This window comes from Ixodes scapularis, unplaced genomic scaffold, assembly GCF_016920785.2.
Source record: "Ixodes scapularis isolate PalLabHiFi unplaced genomic scaffold, ASM1692078v2 PGA_scaffold10__122_contigs__length_95168666, whole genome shotgun sequence".
NCBI lineage: Eukaryota > Metazoa > Arthropoda > Arachnida > Ixodida > Ixodidae > Ixodes > Ixodes scapularis.
In genome coordinates, this window is record NW_024609836.1 from 39,531,254 (window position 1) to 39,554,532 (window position 23,279).

A 23,279-nucleotide genomic window follows, 5' to 3' on the forward strand; every position below is an offset into this window, starting at 1 on the left:
CTAACTGCAAACACGGGAGCGCTTTAAAAGCAGTCTTTAGGAGCCGTTTAGATTGTTTTGCCGCATCGCCCGAATCCACAGTTGCCGCTTTGTCAGGTGCAGGCTAGTAAAAAGAAACCTAAAGAAACATATCCTGCAACGACGCTTGCTCTCATTGCTGCAGCCAACAATGGAACAGCGTTGGGGCATGTAGGAGAACTTCAAAACGTGCGACCACCACCGCCTCCCGCAGTCCTGAGCAGGAAGCACCACGCCATCCAAAATGGCTGTCTTCTGTCTGCTGCTACTGCGCATGCACCGTGGAAACTCCAGAAAAGGCCCATTGAATTGGTGTTAGATCACGTGACGTCAATTTTCCCACTAAATTTAGCGCAGTTATGTCGACGGCGATGCTGCGAAACACAGAAACGGGCGCTTAAGAGCTGCGCTCTAAAAGAAGCTAACGTTTGCACACAATGCATCGGTGGTGCAAAATTTGTTACTAAACTCGAGAAGTTTACGACCACGAACTGCAGGGGTCTTACCGTCGTAGTGAGCCGAGCAAAGCCCTTCGTGGGATGCCGCGTCCTCATGTCAAAGACGTCGATCTGCGATGCGGTGCTGGTCACCACCAGCTTATTCATGTAGATGTACCTCTGGTCGAATTCTATGCTGCACACCTGTCGCGCGAGCATGAGGAAGACCATAGGTGAGACGGGAAAGAAGCGAGAGATATTGTGGGCACTATTTCTCTCGACTCAACCCAAAGCACGATTTCATGCATTTCACTGGAGTCTTTTGTGCAGCCATGCCTCCCATTTACCAAACCACTTTCATTCATTTGCTCGAAGTGTTCAGGGAACGTATACTAGGCATCCAACCTATCGGTTAAAGGGTCAAAAGGGCGGAAGAGGTCGCCGGGAAGCCTCGGCCGACCGCCACCACGGGACCACCAACCTAAATAAAGGAGAGGACGTCCAGGAGGGGATGGGCCTTTGGCCCCTCGCCCACCACCACCACCATGACCTCTATTCCCCTTGACCCATTTCCTGAGTCAATAAAGTTTTCTCTCTCTCTCTCATCGAGCGTGGTCGGTACTAACCTACCAAGCCCGCTCGGTTATGTTTGAGGCTTGCTCGATGAGTCGTCTGCCTTAAGATGTTCGCTGCGTCGTGGGTCACCGCTGGGTACGCCGCGCATGCCAGCTCTGTGGCCTCGAAAAATTTGGTTCAGTTGTATAGTGCAGGAGCGATATCTCCGAGAAAAGTAAATGCGGGAGAAAACAATCTGTTGCGTTTGATTCCATTCTAATCGAACTGGATGACTAGGCTCTGCGCAAGGTAGACTTGCTGTAACCCACCGGTGACTGTATGAAAACAAATGGCATCCGGCGCAGCAGGAGTCAGGGGTGGCCCACTCAGTTCACCCAATTGTTTTATCGAGGTGCCAAGGCAATGCTCCCCTCTTAAATTGAACAGCAGTATTAGCAGTATGCTCGCTCAAATAAGTGCCAATCTTTTAATTTTAGAGTAGGTGGTACATTTTCAGGACACCTCAAAAACAAGTTCGAGACGACATGCAGGAAAAAGTGCACCAACATGATCGAGGAAGCTGATGGATCTGCAACGGAAGACCTCAAGACGGTGCCTGGGTTTTACTATGAATCAATCAGTGAAAACACCAACTCAAACAAAAAAAAAAGAGGGCCAGAGTGACAGCAAAAGAATTTGTCATATTCTGTGGAGACTGTCCAAAAGAAGCCATTCATGTTTCTGGCATGATTCAACATTGAGCACAAATAGAAGCCCTTAAGCATAAAAAAATCTCTTGGCTAATCTAAAGGTTATGATACGGGAAGTCTCGTTTGAGAAAACCTAGCAGTTTGAGCAACTTTAAGTTTGTTTGTTTCTTTCACCAAAGTGTTCCAGGGTGCCTTGAGTAAAATGCGTCATGAAATATATGACTGTTGGACATTGCAATATTCAAACGTTCACTGTACCAACATCTCTATTTTCTAGTCAGAAAATAAATTAAAAACATCAAAGCCTTGGTCAGTATATGTCCGTTTAGTGCCCGGTGATAGGTGGGCCAGGGGAGGGTCACGCGATGAGGCCCTAGGATAGTAGCTTGTTTCAAAAAGCCTGACACAGCAGCAACTGCGAGTCGCTCGCGCCATCTCTCAGCGGCACGAGAAACCAGTTTCAGCGAGTGATTCACCGCCGGGTCATTGCACGCAGGAATCAGGGCCCCCAAAAGATATGCAGTTAACCCTGTTACCTGTTAACCCAGAAGGCAGTCCTGAACAAAAATGTAATGTTTTATTTTTAAATGTAATTATTGCAATTTAAAGAAACACTGAAATTAAACAATTTTTTTTTCACAGCGCAAAACAACTTTTGTGCAATATTTATGCCGTTAGACACAATTTAGGCAAAGGTAGCCAGCTCTAGGCCCCACCCAGGAGAAAGGCTGGCTACACTCCATTTCTCGGATCTAAATGGCTAGAGAGATGATTGATGTCTAGAATGTTTGTTGTAAAATTGTTTCTTCGTGCCGTGATAGTCTTTCAATCTACATTTCTTTTATGTTTGAGAAACAAACTATATAGATAAAGTCATTCTTGTTTTCAAAAATATCACAATACAGTTTTTTCGCTTTGGATTCAAACGATAACATGGCCGCCAGCGTTTGCGGTGAGCGCCCGCATAGCTTGTTGAGATCGCCTGTTCTTATGACAGCGAGTTGTTACGCTTTCACCGACGTGTTTGGCGGAAGATATCCGCAACCGACTTAGTTTGCAGCATCAACTGTCCCAAGTACACGCCTTTGGAAGCGTTGTGCAAGTGCTCGTTTTCATAGTAGACTGGCATATGCCTAGCGTCCCACATCAACCATTTTGCTTGATCTGGCTTAATTTGTTTGTTTGCACGTTTTGACGCTGAATAAATGTGCTGGTTCCTGTAAAAGTGGCCCTGCTACTCTGAGAATCCTGCAACCGTCGTGATTGCGACCATGATTTCAGTGATGAGGTAACCTACACAAGTAAAAAATTGCGAGCTATTTGGCTGGAAGCAATCGGGTGTTTGCCTTATATCAGGCTTGTCCAGGTAGTATGTTTCTGTCATTTCGCTTTGGAAGGCTCTTAGCTCTCAAGTTTTGAGCACCGCAACAGGCTTGCTAAAGCGAATATTTTTAGGTCAAATTTTAATTGTTCTTCATGACACTTGCCCACTTTGTTCGCGGACGCTATGCAAGAAAACAATGAGAACGAAGACAAAGAAAACTGAAAAAGCTATATTTATACTTTTATTGTTTAGTCGCTTTTTACCGGACATTGACGGACACCAACAGACACTTCTGCTAAACAGTACCTTGTGCATGATGCAACACTAGAACGCTGTTTCATGGTTGTGTCTAGCAATCGTCGGAGACCACATTAGACGGAGGCAGAATAGCAGACCGATGCGAGCGACGGTGAACGCAGATGCGCTGCTTTCATGGCCATGTCTTATGGGCATTCCATCGGTAGTAGTAGAGACTGTTATAATAGTGGACGAAGCCGCACTCTGCTGCGCGTCTGCCCGTACGACTAGCAGACGGTGTCAGACGGCACAGGAGACGCACCTTACATCGCAAAAAGGCTTGCGAATGTGTTCTGCCAAGCAGCCAAGCCAATCCAGTAATAATGGGTGGTGCCACCATTCTGTGGGTGGGGCCTAGGGCAAGTGGTGAACTCGGCACCACGACACAACAGCACACGACAAAACAGCATACGTCAAAACAGCAGAGCGGCAAAACAGCACACGTCAAAACAACACGGTGTCGAAACAGCAGGGCGACAGAAGAGCATGTGCCAAAACAGCACGCGACAAAACAGCACAGCAACAAAAAAGCACACACTTAGTAAATGCATGCTGCTTTGGGGGAGTCGCCTGACTCCATCAAAAATGGAATCTGGTGACTCTCATTGTGGAGTTGCATTATTCTGTAAAAACGGGAGTCACATGATTTTATTGGAGTGTCCTTTGATCACTCCAAACAGGAAGAAGATCACCTGATGCCACAGGGTAATAGAGTCACCAGACACTAGTGGGGGTTAGACCTAGTCCACTTACTCCACTCAGCCCTAGTCATACAACTATTTTAGAGTTATCACAACAGGGACAACTCTGGACAACCCCAAAAAAAGGCAGCGTTGACTGCTTTTTTTTTTCTTTTTTAGAGAATGGAGCTGCCATGAGTGCGTTGCAGACGAGCTTCCTAAGACCAGGAGATGCATAGAAGCATGACACCTTAGGATTCAGTCTTCGCTCGGGTTTCAACATCCTGACCCGTACCGGGTCATAGTGACCTTGAAGACGGAGCAGAGCCTCACCCAGCAGAAAATGATTGACGGCCAAACAGGATGCACCCATATCGGGTTCAAAGCCATACGGGAGAATTTCGCCAAGACTACGTAATGTCCTGTCCCAGCATGGCACGCAGCCCCTCACTGACGCCTTTTTGGGCTGTCGACTCTCTTACTGAATGTAAGCTACGGTTGCCGACCGATTTTTCGAACGCCAATAATTCGGACTTATTCGATAATTCGGACCTAAAGGAGGAACCGTGACCTACCCGAAACAAGTAGTGCATGTTTACAACCAATCTTTCGGACAACTTGAAGTTCAAAAGTTCTATTTTTTGGAGAAAATCGTTGCGAGCGATCAGGGTGAAACAGCAGGGAAGGTGCCATTTTACATTCTATGTTGGCTGCACATAGTCCTACCACTAGGTGACGCTATGCTACGATTTTGTTTTTCTCTAACTGCGCATCATTATCATTATTGTTACCGTTTTGCTTTGTTCATTCGCTATTCTGCACTCGTGGACTTGTGCCTCTCATCTCGTCTCGGTGAACCATTTTTCAGACTACAGTGGCTTGGAGGTCATGGTCCTATCTGTTCTGCCGCTCCGAAACGTCGCTAAGCGCGGAAAGCATTCGACCATAACGCTAGAAAAAAGGCAGCGATTCTCAAGCTAATAGAAAATGGCTGAATGCAAGCGGAGGCATAACCTGAAGCAAGGCACTATTGATGACTTTTCTAAGCCCACTTAGACGTAATAAAGGCAAGTCTTTTAATCCACAGATTTTTTGGACTGCTCTATTATTCGGACGTTTTTTGGATCCCTGCGAAGTCTGAAAAACAGGTTGGCGACTGTATATGTAAAACAAAAGTATGTCAAGTAAACTATTTCTTTAGCAGTTCCACTAAATTAGTCAATTGTGATCATCATTCTTTCTTTAGATAGGGTTCTGCATTTGTATCGATACAAAATGTCAACCAATTAACAATCAATCAGTCATTAAAAAGACTGCAAGGAATTTAACTACATTGGCCCACGGTGGGAAGGTTTTATATTACTGAACATGCACAAAACGCTATAGTACCGTAAAGTTCTAAAAGAATGTCTACCCGAAATGAAGAGATAAATGGTGAAAAACACGGGGTAGGCTATCTTTGAGGGTGCCACAGGAAAACTTTATAAAAAATTATTATAAACAACCTGGCACTGGCTACAAACCACGTGACATGGGAACTGATACCGCAGATCGCAGACACGGCAAATTCGCGTTTCACGATGCGATAAACACGCAAAAATTCGCTATGAACTCATGTCACGGGAAAGGATACTGCAGGTTGCGGACGCAGCATACTCGACTTTCACGGTGCAAAGGAGCCGCGGTAACCCGCCGAGAACTGGCGTCTCACGGGAACGAATACCGCAAATCGGAGACGCAGCAGATTCAAGTTTTATGGTGCAATAACCACGCAAGAACCCGCTAGAAACTTGCCTTTCACGGGAACCGATATCGCGCGCACAGATCGCGAACAAAAACGCAGGAATCCGCTAGAAACTTAAATGTTAAGGGAAGAAATACCGCAGATTGGGAACGCAGCAGAATCATATTTACGATGCAATACACAGGCGGAACCAACCCGCATGGAATCAAGATTGCGCACGCAGATCGCACACAGAAACGCGGCAATCTTCTACAAACTTTGTCTGAAAAACGGATACCGCAGATTGCGGACGCAGCAGGTTCGCATTTCACGATGCAACATACACATGGGAACAACTCGCATGTTAGGGGAGCCGATATCGTGCATGCAAATCACGGACAGAAACGTGGGAACCCGCTATGAATTCGCTTGTTGGATGCGCCAGTACAGCGAATTGCGCAGTTGATGCGATTCCCGTCGAACATTGCGTGACGTCCGACAGAAATCGGGGGGTGGGCGATGTTTCGAAATTTTTATGTTGCAAGTATTTAGTCAGAAAAACAGGGTGGGCGGTCTCTTGGGTGTGCGGTCTCTTGGGTGTGGGCGTTTTCTCGGAGCTTTACGTCAGGTAATAAAATATAACGGCACAGGAAATACTATAAAGTCCTATAACGGTAGATAATAAAATGTAATGGCAATACATATGTCCTGCTGAACACGTTAGAAGCAAGTACTTAATTCAGGTGCGTGCTGCTAATAATGTGTCCTACAGTGAAAAAACAGCATGCATTTACGTGCGTGTTGTTTTGTTGCTGTGCCGTTTTGACATGTGCTGTTTTGGCACCATGCTCTTCTGTCGCTCTGCTGTTTTAACGCTCTGCTGTTTCGTCGCATCCTCTTTTGGCCTGTGCTATTCTGTTGTGTTCCTGGCAAACTTCACCTAAATTGCGCCTAGCGTCGTAAAGATTGCACAAACATTTTCTTTTTTTAAAGTAAGATTAAGAAAAACTTTAGTCCCATTTAAGCCCTTGCAAAAATTTATATTTTCATTTCAGTGTCTTTTTAACACAGCCATTCCACATAAATTCTGAAAGCTTACTTTATTGTAATTGTAATTTTCAGTGCTTCTCTAGAGAATGAATTCTACTTGTTTGCCAGAAAAAGCGTTGCTCTGAATCAGACTTAGGCTAAGCTTGTACAGCTCCACAGTAACTCATTTTCCTGAACAAGAAAGTAATCGTTGCTAAAGGCATTTTCCTGACACCAAAATATATTTCTTCAGACTAACCTGGCAAAAAGAAAATTAACTTTTTTTTCTAAATAGTTTAATAAACAGCCTTCTAATATCAAAGTGGATTATCCATGTGAAGTTTCATAGCAGTCGGATATACAACTCTAAAAGCCCCTCACAACTAAAAACCCGCTTCACCGATGGTGAATTCGCGTTCTTTCGAGGGCGCACCAGATTGGGTGCTGGAAAAAGAGTGCGGCAACCGGATTGCGTGGTTCATTCCGAAGACTTTCCTCCCTCCGAGAGCGTTCCCTCTCAAAAGAGTGCTTTAGAGCGTGCTGAAAGCACCACATGAATTCACAATGAGTCTGTTACAATGGTCATAAATTAAATGTATCCCTCTAGACAACCTGCATTAGAAGGCTATTTGCATGCCAAGACACGAAAATCTCACCCCCGACTTAATGCACGTTTCCCACGAAACCTTGAAGTTCCTGATGTCAAAGAGCTTCACGTCTCCATTCTCGTAGCCTGCACAGACGCACTGACCTGCCGTGCTGTACGCATTTCCTGCGTGCAAACACAAGAATGCAGCGCTTCACTCGCAGCCTCAGGGAGCACAGCCGCGCAATGGAGAAGACAGCGCCCTACCAAAGGTCACTGCCCAGCAATCCTGGCGACGTTCCTCGGGAAGTGGTTCCATGACGACCGCTGGCTGCGTCTGCCTGGGGTCCCAGACCTTGACGGACCCTGCAAGAAGGGCACCCACAGCTCATGCACTATGCTCCCGGTCACGTACGGGGAAGAGCAAGCCCGAATCTAGGCAGCCAAAAGCAGTTAAGCATGAAAAGAGGTGTGTGTATGCGTGTATCCCACATTTTTATGAAACCCTTTAAGGCCCAATGACATACTTGCGTTTGACTATGACAGACTGCAACAAAACCAGTTTTTAAGCTGCTTACGACTGCTTTCGAAGGGCTGACGCTGGTCGTAGGGGGCCTAAAAACCGGCAGTGTCGCAGTCGGTTGTAGTCAGGCGCATGTAAATTAGCATTTAGTCAAAATGATGTGTTGCTTTACTTTGTGCCCATATTTGCATGGAGGAACCTTTTTTGCTGCACCAAAGTGAAGCAGACCAATCTCCTCCATCCTCTTCCTCCCCTCCATGTGCATCAATACAAAAGAAACAAAATGCATTTTGAGTGCATTTAGTTTTATAAATTTGAGCAAAGCCAAAAACAGTGTAGGAAACCGAATAACAATATGGCATTACTAGTTTGAAAAAAAAAAAAAAAAAACACTTCGGCAATAACTATCCTCGAATTTTTTCGACAGACATCAGTTTAACTCTCATCCAGGGATGGGCAGACATACTCCAAAAAGTATTCGGGAATACAAATACTGAGATACATGTGTTTTAAGGCCCAAATACAAATACTGAGATACATTGGTCTTTTATGCAATGGGATATACCTGAAATGCTTCTGCAGAAACGGCGAAAAAGTATTCCAGAATACAGATACTTATAGAAATACATTTGTTCCCGAACGGTGCCACGTGGTGAGGGTGTAGTTCGTGGCGAATGCGAATGGTAATTTATGCTTGTGCTTCTGTTTTGGCGCCATTTTTATGCACTACCCCTTATTTCGAACTCTTTATTTATCATTAACGCCGCTAAAAAAACATGTCATTTCTGTTGAACCACATCATTACAGAACATTAAAAATTGCGTACCATGCTTGACATGGTACGCACTCTTTAACGCAGTCTGCCCGAAATCAACCAACTTTACCTTGAGGGCGCATCTCAAATTGTCGTCTTATATGCTTCTCAGTCACCCATAGTGTGGGGAGATTGGACAACAGGGCGGTACTTTTCTCCACTCAACTTCTTTACAGCATTCTCTCTGCTAAATCGGAGAGTGGAAGGCTTTGTGAGAGGAGCTGATTTTGGTATTCTTTTCGTAACCTTTTTTAAACCACAGTTTTTCTTTTATGTTGGTGAATGAGTTGGACCATGTTATAGGGCGGGTTTATATTATAAATTCTGAAGCAACTTGCACCAAACAAATGTTTTTATCTTTTAAATTTATCGAAAAAACGGCAACAAATGTAACGAGATGCCCAAGTCAGGCAAAGTATCGCGATACAAGTGCTACATTGTAAATGTAATTCACTACTGAAATACAAATATTTTTTTCAATTGTATCTCGATACAGAGATAGATACTCGAAAGTATCTCTAAGATACAAACGCGATACATTTGTATCGCGATACTGCCCAGCCCTGCTCTTACCCTACCTTTGCACATAGTAAAATGTTTAAATTTGTCTTTTTTTCCTCCAACTATTTCCTCATACTACTATTTGAACTTATAAATACAGTATAGACCACTTACAACGTAACCGCTTATAGTGCAGGACCGGGTATAACGCAGCTTCTTTAAACCACCGGTTCGCCTCCCATAGAACTCCATGTAATTACATACCACTTAAAATGCAGACGCGCGAAGGAAAATACCGGTTATAGAGCGGTTTTTGAAACAGCCCGCCGACCGCGCCGACCAACGCAGCGAGCACGCTTCCCTGTGCGACACTAGATAACGGCACTAGCCGCAAGCGGCACTCGCGGGGCAGGACGCGAGGCAAGGAGGTTGCTCGAAGAAGCGAAGAGAGAGGCTTCAGTTGCCATAGCAACAAAAGGACGCACGCGCTCACGTGCGTGCGTCCCTCCGTTGCGTTGGAAAACAACCGCAACGACAGACCAATCGCAGGTCGAGGAGAAGTGTTCGCGCACGTTGCATGCCGGTCGCAGGCCAGCTGCTTCTATCCGCAAACATGGCATCGGTTGTAGTCGTCGACGTAGACAGCGTGGAGGAAGCTCATCGTTCCGCGTAAAAGCGCTATCCTTGACTGTGAATTTTCGTTGCGTGAGCGAATAACCCAGCACGTACTAGAAGGGAAGATCCATCTACTCGTGCGGCGATGTCGTGGCGGCACTCTCAAGACGGCAGAAACGCCCGTGTCGTCATGTTTGTTTACTTCGACCACAGTGGTGATTTTTAAGCACTTGTGTTTTCTAACATCGCCCGGATTTCTTATTTGGAGCATTTCATGCCTGTGCTCACGTTGAAGGTATTACTGGTGCGTATTGTATAAAGGATGCGAATTTTCACGCGTTTTCATCACCGGAGAAAAGTGATTAGGGTTAGCAATCCTGAACGCTCGCAACGTCCGTCCGCAACCCGCAACGCCGTTAAAAGGCTGCGCCAGGCGAAAGTCGCTCATTTCTTTCAAAATGTGTGGCACACTTGAGAGAGAAGTGTACTAGTCTGATGAAATAAAGACTTTCCTCAAACTAAGCTTTATTTTTCATCTAACATAAAATAAATTGTTTTACAAAGGTAAGTTGTCTCATGGCATGTATTTTGGCCTGAAAAATTGATGTTTTGGTTATAGCGCAGTACAGCTTATAGTGCGGATTTTCGCGATTCCCGCGACATACGTTATATGCGGTTTACACTGTACTAACATTGCTCAAAGTCTTGAACAGCTTGCTGTGCAGCATGGCTGCTTTGTTTAATCGTTGCATGTTCACCCTTTTTGCAGGCAGCTTACATTGTATAAATCAATGTAGTGCATCTGTTCAGACCTTGTTTTCATTGTTTGATTTTGTTACATGCTAATTGATGGTAGTCTTTTTCCTTGTTTTTGCTCAAATGTATATTTTTTCTCTTGATTTCTCTTCTTTTTTGCTCAAATGGCTGCATAGTTCTTACTTGACTTGTTTAACCTGTTTTACCACCAATGTATATAGTCACATTCCTTTGCTATTGATTTTGTTTTTGTAAAAACCTTTACCCCACTCCTACCGGGACCTTAAATGGTGCATTGTATTATTTAAATAAAATGCAAGAAAGTGCTTTGGCCACGACCAATTTAAAAAGGCAAAGTGCAGCCTGCTGCTTTGAGTGTGTGCCCTGCCTGTAAGATCACACAGTCCAACAATGCAGTTGTGTCTCGCATCCCTCAAATCCAGACAGTGTTTCCATCATTATTATTTCTTTGTTTTTCTTTTCTTTTCTAATTTACTGATACTGTTGGCCTACTGACTGTAACCGGGGTAAGTTTTCAGCAAGCATACATGTTTATACACACACATCCACGAGCAATATTTACGAAGCATGAAATACCTACGCATATGAACACGGATAACATTGAATAAAGGTGCAAGGAGCAACCACTGAGAAAGTATTCAAAGAATATTTTGTTGAGCCAATTATTTCAGTTTGACCTTTAAAACTTACGAGAGAGAGACATTCAAAAACACCTTGCGGCCGGCTGCTCCACTGGTTGTGGATCGCAGGAAAAGAAATAATATTTGAAAGGGCCATTGCGGGTTTTCAGTGGCATTATTATTTTACCATGAGTGCCTCAAAGATTGCGAGTCGACCACAGTTTTAATTATCACTGTGTTTCTATGTTTAGCTGATTTGTGTGTAGCAAGCAAAGCACCTTAAGCCTGGCTGTTTTCTGAAATTGTGCTCGTGGTCGGATGTTTAGTGAGCATCGCAGTGACCGAGTCTGTCCTTTGGTACCTTGATGAAATAAACCTTGCTGCACTTCTTTGGCACCTTTTTTAATTTGTCTATTTGATTCTTTCTGTAGGGCTCCCATAGGGTGCTCGTGTATTCTAGCACTGGGTGGACAAATGTCAAAAAAAGGCAGCTAACTTCACCTCTTCAGTCGCTAATTTAGGTCACCCCTTGGAAACTAGTTTTCTTTCTACGGAACTATTGCCCCACTAAAATCGACAGCAAATCGGGTGAAAACAAGGAGTCGGCTAACTTTCGGAGTGCGATCAAGATATTAAAAAATGCTAATCTTAGATTTTGCGACCTGCAAAACTTGTAACTGCAGGGAGGGGCAATGAACCACAATGACTGTCCTTTCCAGTCAACAATGTTCGCTCATCTCCCGCCGTGGCTAAGTAACACCATTTCTATCAAACTCACCATTGGCCAGGGCCCAGCAATCGCTAGAAGTAAGCTATCTTTTGGTTATTTTAAAAAATTAACGAATCGCGCCATAAATAGGGGCGGGTTATCTTTCGGGGCTGGGGCATCTCTGGAGATAATGCGGTAGTCCCATTGTCAATATCGAATTTGAAGCAAATACTTCCCGATACGGTAACACCAAGGTACTTAAAGTGGCCGACAATAGTTACTGGTCCACCGTGTTTTTTCAGCTGGTTTCCATGGAGTTCCGTAATGTTTGGCTGTGACGGCCGGCTGTAACGACACCGAAAAGTGTTACACCCGTAGGGGAGCATGCAAAAAGAATTCAATCCCCCGGCAGGATTTTAGCTCACCGGGCCTGGTTTCCTATGCTTCTCTATGGGAGACAAGCTTGTTTTTAAAGTAGTTTCTTGGGTGCACCACATCATGAAGAACTTGGCACTTGTGCTCTCATGTGGCTTAGACACTGCTCCGTCACTGGCCCTAGCTTTGTGGCTCAACGGCAGCAATAAGATTTATGAATGCGTTGAACCGGCACGGTGTTCAAGCCAGCATCCGTCGAGGTCAGAGCAAACGTGAAAAGTGGGAAAAGCGCATGCCTTAAACAACACTTTTTTGGCTTTGTTTATTTCTTTTCTCAGTTGTGCTGTCCGGACGGCGGAGACATTGTCGGCTAAGGCTACTCGGGCACGCGCTGAGACGACTTCATCTGGTCGATTGCATTGCAGCGTGCTGTGTGTTCTGACCTATACGTATCTTACACCATGACTAAGGCGCTCCTCCATGTACGCCGCTGCTCCCTGCACTCTGGTGCAAAGCGGTGAAGCTCGACGCACGCACTTCGGTGAGAGTGTGTGTTCATGGCTGTATCTGTTGGAGCATTCGACTGTGTTTTGACCTGAGATGAGGCAAACTATACAGTAAGTAGAGACGCTATGAAATACATGCTTGCACCATTTTCCTTCTCTCCTGTTCCCTGAAGATTAGGGTCGACCGTAATTCATTATTTTTCACTGTCGAAGCCCACTTGGCTGTGGTGCAATTCTCACCAAAAGCAGACTTTCGTTCGTGTTGCTATTTGGTGCAAATGGGCCAGCACTTTCATCACTGAAGTATACTGTTATGAGAAGAGAAGTCCAGCTCTAACTAAAGCCACAGCTCACTTCACCTTACGATTACCACCCTGGTCCGCCAAGACCTCGTGCCTCTCCCAAGTGCAAGACCCCGCCCACACGCAGACGAATAACCTCCGCTATGTTTAAACAGGAAAAAATCCTCCTTGCCATCTTTGCTTCCTGTGACCAGTGATGGTGCGACCGGGGAATCGTTTGAGCCCCCGATGCCGTCGATGCTGTTGATGATCTGCCTGTGTGCCTTAACGTTCGTCACGGGCTCTGCTGGATCCTCAAGGTCCCTGAAAATAGACAAGATGGACATTTGTTTGCCCACTTGTTTCTTTTTTCAAACATGATGGGCCCAAACAAACGCTCTTACCAGATGCACAGCTGTCCTTTGAAGTCGGCCGTGGCAATGTTGCGCTCCTCCCAGCTGGATGCTCGGAACGTTCCGCATTTGATACCTTGGGGCTGCTCGACCTGAGACGAAACATGCGCTGGTTTTCAGGCTTAGGTCGGATTAGGTTCAGGTTACAGCTGCGATAGGGGATGATACCAGTCTTAGGTAAAGTACATGTAAAAGCATTTGAAGAAAAGTACTAAGTAAATGAGAGGTTATGTACTTGGGGTGATATATTTAATTTAGTCGGCATAGATACTGCTTATAACAAGTATATAGAAACATTCAAACAAATTTATGATGACTGTTTTCCAAATAAGAGTTAAACTTGCCAGAAAAGGAAGGAAGCCGGGGATGGACCCCAGTGCTTTTTAAAGATCCATAGAAAAAATCAACTTTACAGTGATGGAAGTGGCACTTGATGTTTCGTAGCAGGTTCTGTAGCGGGCAAAATGTTAGGAGTAGCAACTGACGCTTTTGGAGCAGATGCCAACATCTGTTAGCACATCACTTGAGAATAAAAAAGTGATTGCACCTCTTAATGAGTTAATTTATGTTGGTGATCAAGAGTTCCTTTTAGATGCTGGAGCACATTACTTATTACCGTTTGTGATAAGAACAGATAAGGCGTAAAAGGGACACAGTCTTCTTAAATAAGGCTCTAGTCAGAGTATGTTTAATTTACAATGGGTATTAAAAATGGTTAAAAGGTGAATCATAGCGCAAAACTTCATTGGGATAAATCGTCTCTCCCCTCCCCCCCAGGGATCCTGGGTTCAATCCCCGGCCCTGCCCGTTTCGATCTGGATGAGCATCGTACCAGCGTGCGGTCGTGTATCACTACTGCGTGGTGCACGTTAAAGACCCCAGGCTAGCGGTTGTACTGCATTGGCTAAATTGCTCATCTACAGCATGTCACTCGTCGCAACTTTAATGGCTGACCATCTACACGCTGTATAAATATCCCCATAACCCAATTTTTTCTCCCCTCCCCCATTTTACACTCGGTAGTTTGTTGAGCCCGTAAATATAATTTCTGTAAAATGCCAGCAAAAACCAGCATATCCCTAACACGTCTACCAATAAAAATGTGTCCCATAAGTTTAATGAACCTACCAAACTCAAGACTCTTAATATCATCAACTGCAGAAACAACCACCCAAAAATATTCTAAAGGCCTACATTTGCACCCTAAAGGTGACACTGCTCTTTAGCGGCATAGGAACCAGAGTTACGTCAAAGTTCAATGCTCTTTCGATCGACAGCCGCATGGAAACTACCATGCTACCATATTTAATAAAATATGACCAGACCCATGTTTTCTTCTCTCTCCTTCTCTGCTTGTCGTTTCCTTCTTTTTAAATTAAAGATTAATTTACAATTTGGACAAAAAAGGCTGACCCGTAATAATCCCGAGCATAATTTGTGCTATGCGAGGCAGTCCCCCAGGTCAGCTGCTGCTCCTAGCGCTCCGGTGCAAAGCAGTAAAGCTCGACGCGCGCACGCTGGTGAGAAGCGGTGAAGGTTTATGCGAGCAACGCAAGTGCCATGGTACTCTGCGGCAACGAGATGAAGGCAGGTGGCATACATAATAATCGAGTGATGTTATCAGGAGTACAAGACCCTGGTTCTGTTTAATCACTGTAGCCGCAATCGGCAACCCTATTTTGCAAATTTTTCTCGGGACTTGCAGTTCCTGATATCGACGCCATCGTCCAGAAATTTAGACGATGTCGGCAATCAACCGGCCAGAGCAGTTGATGTCAAGCATCAACGGCTCTGGCTGGTTGATTCGCAGCGTCCAAACATGACATCGTGGCATTCATAATCTCCTTGTATGCTTTCTTTCATCGGCTATACCAACCAAGTGCAGCGAATGTCCCGTGACTTGCACGTTTAGTATGCGTGTATGGGTTAGAGCCTTCGACTGTGCTTTGACCTAAGGCAAAACAAACTATATGGTGAGTAGAGATGCTGTGAAATTCCTATTTGTACAATTTTTCTTTCCTTCACCTTCTTCGAATATTAGGGTCGACCAATAATAAACTACTAATTTTTTTTCTTTAAGCTTATCTCGGAGCAGGTGTAGTGAAATTCTGAGCAAAAATGGCATTTTGCCGCAAGATGTAGCAGACTTTCTTCCGAGGCGTAATTTGGCACAAATGGCGCAGCGCTTGCCTCACCGACTTTATGAAAAATTTCTCACTACTCATGATCTAGCGATCTTAGCACAGTTCGGGGAATATTAGAAACCAATCAAGATAAATGAATTTGATGCTCTAAAAAATATACTATTCCCGTCTATTTGATCCCAAGTGTCTAAAACGGCCCATATATTATGGAAACAAATAAATAGTGTTTTTAGTACGTCCTATACACCAACTCATGTTTACAAATAAGCCAGAGCACCCCAAGTGACATGTCACCAGACCCATACATGCGCAATTCGCAACTCCAGCAAAACGGACGCCACCAAGCGGGGAAACCGGGAACCAGCCGGACCAGGTCGCTCCGCGCCCCTCCGCGTCTCTGGTGGCTTTCGTGGACACAAGTTGTCGGCGCGGTGGCGAACAGTGTAATTTAACGAAGGTTAAAAAATTTCTTAAGTTTGCCTGAGTGTTTATTAGTGTGGTGAAGCCTCAGTAGATTGTTTCCTTCCATCACGTGTTCGAAAGCCCGTTTACTCCACAACACAAGGTTGCGTGCTTTCGATTTCTTGGATGGAAAGGAATCACGGAAAAGGGTTTTGATTTCTTGTTTGTCTCGAATCACATTCAAAGTGACGACTACTTGCTAACTGATAAGTGGTTTCTTTATAAGGATGTAGAACAGTGGACTGAGGACGACAGACAAGGTGTTTCACTGGAGAGAACACCAATGTTGCGGTCAAGTGAATGGGAAGGTTCAATAACTGCTTTTCTTGAGTTTGGTTGTGTTTGATCAGCTTAAAGTTTGAGCCACCCACGCCGGTCGGTTCGTTGGCTATTCATCTTGGCTGCTTTTCGTTGAAAAAGACTGTGGACCACACTGAAGGAGTTTGGGCTGATTTCGCAATTACTTAATTCAGGAAAACCTGCTCGCTGCAAATGATGAATGAGGGAAATGATCCGTTTTCAAAAGGTGGGGGACGAGTCTTGCAACGTTAGAAGCTGTCACGGCATTTTGATTTATCGCGCCTCTAATATTCATATTATACACCCGTCAAAGCCAGCAGCCACATACGTCTACATTGCTCAGGTTGACCGGCTACAAAAAAATACTTATTTTCTTTGTTCAGGATTTGAAGCAAAGTTCAATGCCCAGAGAGGTTCTGCGTGAATCTCCGATGAAGACTCTTTTCAGTTTGTCTCCGTGCTGGTGGCTAGAACCATTTGGCTAAGTTTACGTAGTATCTCTCTGTCTGCCAAATATACGTTTATTCAGCAGTTCATCTAATAGCTAGTCAACTAAGCTCATATTTCAACCCGAAGAATATACTAATATCGCTTTAGTGGGACATAGTACGTAATATAATACATAACCCGCTCGTCAAAATGACTTCTCGATTGCTACTAAAACCTGAATTGGAATACGAGTATCAGCTGCTTAGTGGGGCACCAGCGGGTTAACATAGTCCTTGGCTCAAGAAGCGCTTGCTTAATTTTCAACCTTCAAACTTAAAAGACTTTTCAAGCCTGCACTTACTTTTTATCGCAATTACCAGGCCAATGTTTGGTCTACGGGCCGGTGTCATCTGCTCTTTCAGACAAGCAGAAACGTTTGAAAGAACAGGCGACAGCGAACAATGAGGCGGCCATTTGAATTTGAAGACACACTGAACGTAGTCTGCAGGTGGTCTGTAAAACATAACTATTTTCCCGCGTTCATGTTGGAAAAAGTAAATCTGACTAAAAGTGTCTGTGAATACCTGCCCAAGCACTCGTGGTCCGATGGCATCTGGTTTTCCCTTTTCACGGCACATCCATCTTCCCAGACGAACCGAGCACATGAAAGCTGACTACAAACCTTTCTCGACACTTTTGGTACAGCCCCAGTCACGGCGTTTTGACAAGGCAGGTTTTTGTCTGGTTTCTTTCAAAACAATGCAGGAATGCACGTCCCACATGGTGACTTTCGCCTACACTCCTACACCTGAATGCGCCCCAAGCACCACTACTGCGGTGTGACGTGAGAAAGTCGAGTTGGTGTATACAAGCATCTGTCAACATCTGTAAATACGCAATAACAAAACGTAAAAAAAAAAAAAAAAAATTTAAGTAAAAAAAATATAATTATGTAGCTTGCAACCTCAGCGTCCCATTAAACATTCCTTTCAGCTTTATTATTTGCATGGCTTTCTTTCATAGCTCACGTGAACACGTATGTTTCCCTTTGTGTGATACTAGCGAATTTGCAATGTTGCTTGCAAAAGCGTGTTCCCCTGAACGATGCTCGCACTGCACGAGCACGCATGCTTGGCAGGAACACTAAATGATCGGAGCTCGCTCTCGTAGCCTCTGCTAAGCTGGCTCTTATAATGGAACACATTATAAAAAGAACTGGAGTGGGGAAGCGTAGTGACGCATCTGCGAAACGTGAGCTACAAGTATTATATTTTTCTCACCTGGAGCGCTCCTCAAAACTTGAGAGCTACAGGCCTAGAGTGATGAGACCGGAGCAGCACACGTGAGGCGTGTGGAGTGGATTGCGATAGGTGTCGACACCGGCGCATAGGCAGTACAGAGCCGTATATGTAGTGAGTTTGGCTATTTTTGAAGAAGTATAGGAGACAAATGAGGAGGCACCATTAGCCGAAAGCGGGTTGGGCGTGTTCCAGGGCGTCTTCACAAATTCAAATGTGGCCAACCAGAAGCCGGAAATAATACCCTGGCGGTGGTCACGAGAAACAAACTTAATAAGTGCGCCGGAGTAACTCTCGGTGACTGAAAATATGGTGCACGTGATGTTTCAATCACCGTCATCCAAAATCATGGTGGGAGAGTGCGACTAGCGGAACGATCGACACAATATGTACACCAAGCGCCGAGAAACTGTCACCTGAGCGGTCACATTCTGTCCGAGCAAAACAGAGTTGAGCGGCACATTCGTTTCTTACATCTTTTTGCATGACCATGATCGAAACATCGCGTGCACCCTATTTTCAACCCATGAAGGGCGACTACACTTCACTCTTAAGCACCTATTGAAACCATATACCAATATATACCTTTGATTCAAACAGTTTCTAGCTACCACCGCTAGGGGATTCTTTTAGGCATCTGGGCCCGTTTGCTCGAAGCTGGTTAACTAACTGCGGTTAACCGGATTTCCCTACGATAGGGAATTTCGGGTCACGTGACCGGCAGAGTAAGGACGGCGGGGAAACATGGCGGTGCCCCGGTGAGTGAGCGCCGCTCGCTTTGGAACTAATACGTCGTAGTAGCTGCAGTAGCGGGCGCGTTAGTCAGCAATGAATGGTGCAGGAGGTTTTCGCGTTGCCTTACCTTACTTAAAACGCAAAACATGAGCAATGACCTCGCCGGATTTTTTAGATAGACTTTCGACTCTGGCCATTCCTAAGCCTAAATGAACACGATAGTTGTCGGCATGGCAACGTCTTTGGAAAGTGGATTGCCTTAACTCAATCGGCCGGGTATTGATAGCACACAAAAGCAGAGAGCGTTCCCATAGACCTTTCGCTAAATTTCAAAAGCACTGAGGTGCATGCTACGAGTGTAGTTACACGCGCTGCACGTGCTGGCGTCTGCAGTAATAGCAGTTCTGAAGCAAAAAGGCTAAAACAAATTTTGCCGTGCACGTGCGTTCGTCAAAGATTTATTATGATTATTTACTTCAAATCTTTTATAAGTGGATGGCCAGCGCGCGCGTGTCATAGAATTACACTTTCAGCGTTCTTCTCGATGTTCGGGTAATTACTAATAGGTCAATTTTCAGTGGAGCCGAATTACAGGTTTTTCGATTTATGACGGTGTTATATACAGTTCTTACATGCTGGCCAACCATGCTGCCGGTGTACTGCCCACGTTTCACTGCTCACTTCTTTCTCATCGTTTCTAGGACTCAACGTCATCGTCCTCTTTCGAACTCGGAAGGAAATTTCAACCAGGCTTTTCTTCACTTCAGACAGTCACATATTAGAAAATTTCCAAACAAGGGTTAATTTAGTTTTACCTTGCTGATTATTTGTACCACGAGCAATAAAAATTGTTTCTTAAGCTCCAATGTATGCCGCGCTGCGTCGCGAAAACCAGGCAGCGCGCATTTTTCGGGTCCCCCCATTTTGGGAACCTTTCCACGGAAGCCACATATATTCGCTACAGCCAGTGGGTGACACCAGCTACCACCCCATAATAAAACACGGAGCTATCGCTCATTCAGCCCTCGTCAAACTTGGCTAGGTACTTGTAGGCAGAGGTCGGCATTTTAGGTCGCCCTCACTCACCCTCACCCTCACAGCCACACTCACCTAAGCCCCTCACCCTCACAGCTACTCACTTTCAGCCCCTCAGTCACCCTCACCCTCACAGTCACACTCACCTTCAGCCCTTCACTCACCCTCACTGAACCTCACGGCCCTCACCGCCCTCACTCACTCATGGCCCTCATGCCACTCACCGCCCTCACGGCCCTCACGCACTCATAGCCCTCACGCCACTCACCGCCCTCACGGCCCTCACGCCACTCACCGCCCTCACGCCACTCACCGCCCTCACGCGCCTCACCGCCCTTGCGGCCCTCACACCCCTCACGCCCCTCACGCCCCTCACGCACTGACGGCCCTCACGCCACTCAGGCCAGCTTCAGATGGGGCAATTTCGTCCAGAAACTTTACGTCGCAACACCAGCAACACGGGCCGCCCGCGATCACACGCAGCAACGAATTGCTGCAATTTGCCATCGTCATCATAAAATTTTATTTTTCTTGCACTATTTAGACACAATTACGCATTATAAAAGTGTTTTTATGCATTTAAATCTCGTTAAGAATACTAATGCACCTTTCTGAAACAGTTTATTTCCAAAAAAACGATCGATTTCAAACCAGAACCAAGTCTTTCGGTGTCATCATCACTGGCACGAGGTATCACGTGAAAATTTTGCGTCCCTGATCGGATGCAGCTGCTTCAAACGCATTCGAATTGCTCCGAGTTGCATGGCCCTCACGGCCCTCACGGCCCTCACAGCCCTCACGGCCCTCACTCACCCTCACCTCACTTGTGAAGATGAGGGTGAGTGAGGGTGAGTGAGGGCCCTCATGAGTGAGGTTTGCCGAGGTATGCTTGTAGGTACCTAGTAGGGAAGGGCGGTTAACTTTTAACCGCGGTTAAAGTTAACCGGCTTCGAGCAAACGGGCCCAGGTTGGCCAAGAGAGCATGTCAAGCCCACTTTGTAAGTCTGGTGCACGCCCTGGCTCTGCCCGCGTGCACACGGCTCTGATGCAGTAGGATCAGTGGCTGCGTTTACATGGATGCGACCGTTGCGCATCGAATCGAGATTTGACTATTTTGATTGGTACCAGATAGGTAGAAGAGGAAGAAGTAGGAAGACAGGCTGCGTGCGATTGGTTCCTGCTCGATTCGATGCGCTACGATCGCATGCATGTAAATGTAGCCAGTATGGTGGTGGTTGTGCGCGTGCACCGCGCGCACGTGCGGCGGCACGCGACTTTCTGCTACCCTGTCAACTGCAGCGCCGCGATTGTTGTCTACAGGCTCAAACACTACACCGTATTCTAGTACACTGTACCAAAGTGCACTATCCAGACCAGACTCGACTTCTCCCTGGATTAGTATTTCGTTTTTCTTTATCGGCGGTGAACAGCGGCGCACAGCTTTTGATCGAAAAATGCGTAGCAATTACTGTCACACTGCTTGGCCTGCATGACTAAGCGGACTACCTCGGGTCCGCCGTGCCCAGCAGCCTATCCATCCTGCAGCCTGTGCGGCACACCGTACCCACCTCCTGAACCTGCTGCAAACGTTGTCCGCTCATCTCGTACACGCGGAGAAGTCCACGGCCGTTCGGCTGGCGCCCGAGCGCGAGGCATTTGGCGCTGTGCGGAATCCATTTGACATCGAAAAGCGTGTGATCAACTGGCAACTCGATGTACGCGTGTATTTTTGGGCTTGCCATGTTGTGCAGTCGTCACAAACAAACCGCAGTCAAGCAAAAACAACCACGGTGCAAAACACATGCGTGCAGACTGCGGACACAACGATACGATGCCATAGAGATAGACATAGAGATAGGCATAGAGATATGCTTCGAGGTCGGGAAATTTGGAGCAATAGATCAACAATAATAACTAATGCCTCCAACCTTTATACCAGGCGGTAGCTTGCGTCACCTACCATAGAAATAAAAAGTATAATATCTCTAGTGGCTCCTCCGCACTTTTGTAATTATCACCTCTATCACCAGGCGGCAGTGGCTCACCGACGAGGGTTGGACAACGGTTGGACGGGAAAACAATAAGAGAGAAACAAGAAAGCTATTTTTCTGTGTCTATTTGACTTTGAAGTTTGGTAGTGTGAGAAAAGAAGAAGAAGAAGAAGGAGAAAAGAAAGACACTACTGCCTGAGAGGTTAGAACGGACAATATAGAAAATAGCAGCGCCCCTAGCATTTCAAGTGCACTCTAGGAGCAGGAAACTGGCAACGGGCTGTTTCGGTTTCGGTTTCGGTTTCGCCGGGTTGCGCATTTGTCGTCTGCTATCGTTTCTGCACCGCCATTGCTCACGTCGTCGTGGATTGCTCCACACTTCTGCGCGATGCAGTAAGCACCTTTTTTTTCTCGTTGCTACATATCAGACACAACGAATAATGAAACAATTACGATTTTGCTGGCACGGGGAGCGAGCGAAAGCGTCGCAACGGTGACGTCAGTACTCCGAACGCCGTGCCAGCTCACTGCGTGCATTTGTTTGCGACCTCGAGAACAGTCCCCGAGACTTGTACTACAATTTTATAACACCCTCGCTTCGCCGGTCCGTATTTTCAGTCAGGCTAATGCGGTACATGACGAACCTCGCTCTACGAGAATACGTTCAAGCGCAATTATGCACCTCTTGCTACGTCGCTGTGAGGAAATTGTCCACGGGAATGACCGAAACAACACAGCCGCGGTGTTGGTGTGCCCAAATCGTTGAATGTGCAATTTCCTTAGGAACACGTCTTGTAACTTCAACACTTCGTGTTTCATGAAGTTTGCGATTATCGCATAGTTTATCGGTAGCTTACACTCGTTAGGGTTGCACTGGTACTTTTGCCGATGTGTCATGACAAAAAGCTGTTGTCCCGCACAGCATTACTTTTCGACTTCGTTTGTTGCGTTGTGTTCATACGAGTATTTCTGGAAAATTGTAATGTTGATACATTATAGACACTGAAGCTATTTCACTTGACAAAAATATTATTCAAATAGTATAAAAGAGTACGCGGTGTTAAATATAATTTTATTATTTTTTTAGGCCCCCCCCCCCCCCCCTTCTCGTGATCAACCCCTAGGTGAGATACCAAAGGGGCCTTGGACGAACAAGTGAGGACTTTCCCTGAAGGCTTCCGTGAGTCGAGCAAGTTAAAATATCAGGAAGAAGTGTGTGCCCACGAGCACTATAATGAAAGCTACACTTTTAAAGCAGAGAACGTGAGGAATGTGTTTTTCCACCACAGGAGTAAAGCAAGTCGTCTGCTTCTTGCATAGGGGTTCTGGTGACGTCAGAACGACGCCGATTTCTGATTGGCTTTGATTGTAGGATAGTGGGTAGACCTCAAA

General features: G+C 45.7%; 1 protein-coding gene across 1 annotated transcript in view; it reads right to left on the bottom strand.

Annotated features, from left to right (window-relative positions):
* LOC8043864 (dynein axonemal assembly factor 10) overlaps nucleotides 1–21,732 on the bottom strand; it is a 32,781-nt gene extending 11,049 nt beyond the window's left edge. The window contains exons 1-6 of the mRNA XM_029981843.4: nucleotides 21,465–21,732; nucleotides 13,485–13,585; nucleotides 13,274–13,404; nucleotides 7,627–7,725; nucleotides 7,430–7,545; nucleotides 525–659 (exon numbers count right to left, since the gene is read on the bottom strand). Of these exons, the coding sequence (XP_029837703.2) occupies nucleotides 525–659; nucleotides 7,430–7,545; nucleotides 7,627–7,725; nucleotides 13,274–13,404; nucleotides 13,485–13,585; nucleotides 21,465–21,638 (756 nt within the window). The 5' untranslated portion in view covers nucleotides 21,639–21,732. The remainder of the gene's footprint in view (nucleotides 1–524; nucleotides 660–7,429; nucleotides 7,546–7,626; nucleotides 7,726–13,273; nucleotides 13,405–13,484; nucleotides 13,586–21,464) is intronic.
* Between the last annotated feature and the right edge of the window lie 1,547 nt (nucleotides 21,733–23,279).